The 2,102-nt window shown below is 45.6% G+C and overlaps 1 protein-coding gene across 1 annotated transcript; it reads left to right on the plus strand.

Moving 5' to 3' along the window:
- The first annotated feature begins 265 nt into the window (after nucleotides 1–265).
- RXFP4 (relaxin family peptide/INSL5 receptor 4) lies at nucleotides 266–1,603 on the plus strand. Its single transcript, XM_030186882.1, has one exon. It carries the CDS (start codon nucleotides 266–268, stop codon nucleotides 1,601–1,603), a length of 1,338 nt encoding a protein of 445 aa, XP_030042742.1.
- The last annotated feature ends 499 nt before the right edge of the window (nucleotides 1,604–2,102 follow it).

The following is a 2,102-nucleotide window of genomic DNA, read 5'->3' on the forward strand; positions in this document are numbered from 1 at the left end:
GACTCCAGAAGCTAGACGGCCAGGTTTCAAAGAACTCTTTCATTCTTTACTGCAAGCACCTGCCTGCTGTTTAATTATTGTGGCTTTTTTCCTGAAGACCCCAGTGCACAGAATGTATGCTTTGAGCTCACATCCTGAGATACTTCAACCATTCCTAACTATGGCGTATGATGGCAACATCTGTCTACCCTAAAGACTGAAACCAACCATCAGATAACTTTTGATAACAACTTTGCAGCTACACTTGTGCCTTCAGCAACCTATCATGCATACCAATGTTTCCCATCTGGCTGAGCCTAGTAATAACTCTGTATCTGGTTCTGCAGACAACAGCACAGATGATGCTGCATCTATCCCCATGAACAATTTATTGAGCCTGCGCATATGCATCTCCATATGCTACTCCTTGGTGTGCATGGTTGGGCTCCTGGGGAATGGATTAGTCATGTACTTGATCAGGTCAAGGAAAGGTCGCAGTCCTCCTATCGATGTTTTTGTCTTCTACCTGGCTCTCACTGATTTCCAATTCGCTCTCACCTTGCCCTTCTGGGCTGTGGAAACCTTATTGGACTTCAGCTGGCCCTTTGGCAACACCATGTGCAAGATTGTCTTGACTATGACTATGGTCAACATCTATACCAATGTTTTCTTACTGGTAGCCATGAGTATAACTAGGTATTGGTCAGTGGCCTCAGCTGTAAGTCCTAGGTTCCGTCTTTCTGCTCGCACTGCCAAGTGGATCACCTTGGGTCTTTGGGTTGTTGCAGTGTCCGCTACTACTCCCACAGCAATCTTTGCTGTGGCTAAGGATGTGCATGGGGAGAAACTGTGTCTGCTTAAGTTTCCAGATCTCAGATGGCTCGGTGTCTACCACCTGCACAAAATCATTGTAGCCTTCATCTTACCAGTAGTGATTATCACCTCCTCGTACCTGATGCTATGTCAGTTCCTTAACCAACACTACCTGAAAGTCAACCATCTGAGGACACGACGAGAAATCACCAATTCCATCCTGCTCCTGGTCTTGGTATTTTTCATCTGTTGGCTCCCTAATCACGCAGCCACTTTCTGGGGTGTGTTGATGAAGTTTGACGTTGTGCCTTATAGCTCAGCCTATAATTATTTCCATACCTACATCTTCCCAGCCACCACCTGTCTGGCTCACAGCAGCAGCTGCCTCAACCCACTCGTTTACTATTTGTTGAGGAGGAAGTGTAGAAAAACTCTGAACAGCACCATGTTCAAAGCAGCCAACTATTTGTTCTCCTGCTTGTCCACCTCTGGCCCCAAGCGAAGCAAAGAGCACACACAAGCTGCTATGCTTCTGAATCCAAAGGACAGCCTCAGCTGCCCCCAACAGTCATCCCACAGGAGCAGCAAGAAATGTTGTTTGACATCCACAGTAAGGATGTGCATGGAAAAAATTGCAGTTTCTTGTCACTACGTTGCTATATCATTGTGTTTCTGTCGTTTCATTTGTGTCATTTTAAGCTCTGTCCCATTTGTTTCATGTACGTTGGTTGGTTTTCCTTATGTTAAAAAGAAAAATTGTGTTGGACCCAGGGACCTTCCTTCTAATCCCCAACTCCTACCTGACATTTAAAAAAATGGTGCAGGACTGAGGGCCCTCTTTTCATCCCCCTTCTGTCTGTCATGTTTTAAAAATATTCTATCAAGCCTAGACTCCCTCCAACCCACCACCTACCCAATCTATGTAGAACAAAGTGCTCTGGGCCTCCAGTCAGCCTCCTCCCTCAATCCCACCTCAAACATCTCGCAATACTCTGCAAATCTCCTCCCACTGATCTGGCTGCTGGACTCCCCTTACCTGCTTTTGGATTGGTCTGACAATGCTACACTGTGATTTTGAAAGCTAAGGTACCAAACTCTCAGATACTTCATTTCTGGGTCTGATGCAAGCTCCTGTCATCTTGTTTTCTTCACAACGATGCAGTTGCAGAAGCCGTGAACGACAGTGGGTCAGAAGTCGACTTTGTACTTTTCTGAATGGAGCATACTGCACTACTTACCTGGACAAAGTTACCTGATTCACGTCTCTTTATGCCTGTCTTTCATCTGTTGTCTTACTGTATGATGTGTGA

Source organism: Microcaecilia unicolor, chromosome 14 (assembly GCF_901765095.1).
Source record: "Microcaecilia unicolor chromosome 14, aMicUni1.1, whole genome shotgun sequence".
In the NCBI taxonomy this organism is placed as follows: Eukaryota; Metazoa; Chordata; class Amphibia; order Gymnophiona; family Siphonopidae; genus Microcaecilia; species Microcaecilia unicolor.

Bases quoted from the DNA above. Each gene is read 5' to 3' on its own strand.
- RXFP4 (XM_030186882.1), top strand. From the start codon at position 266: ATGCATACCAATGTTTCCCATCTGGCTGAGCCTAGTAATAACTCTGTA.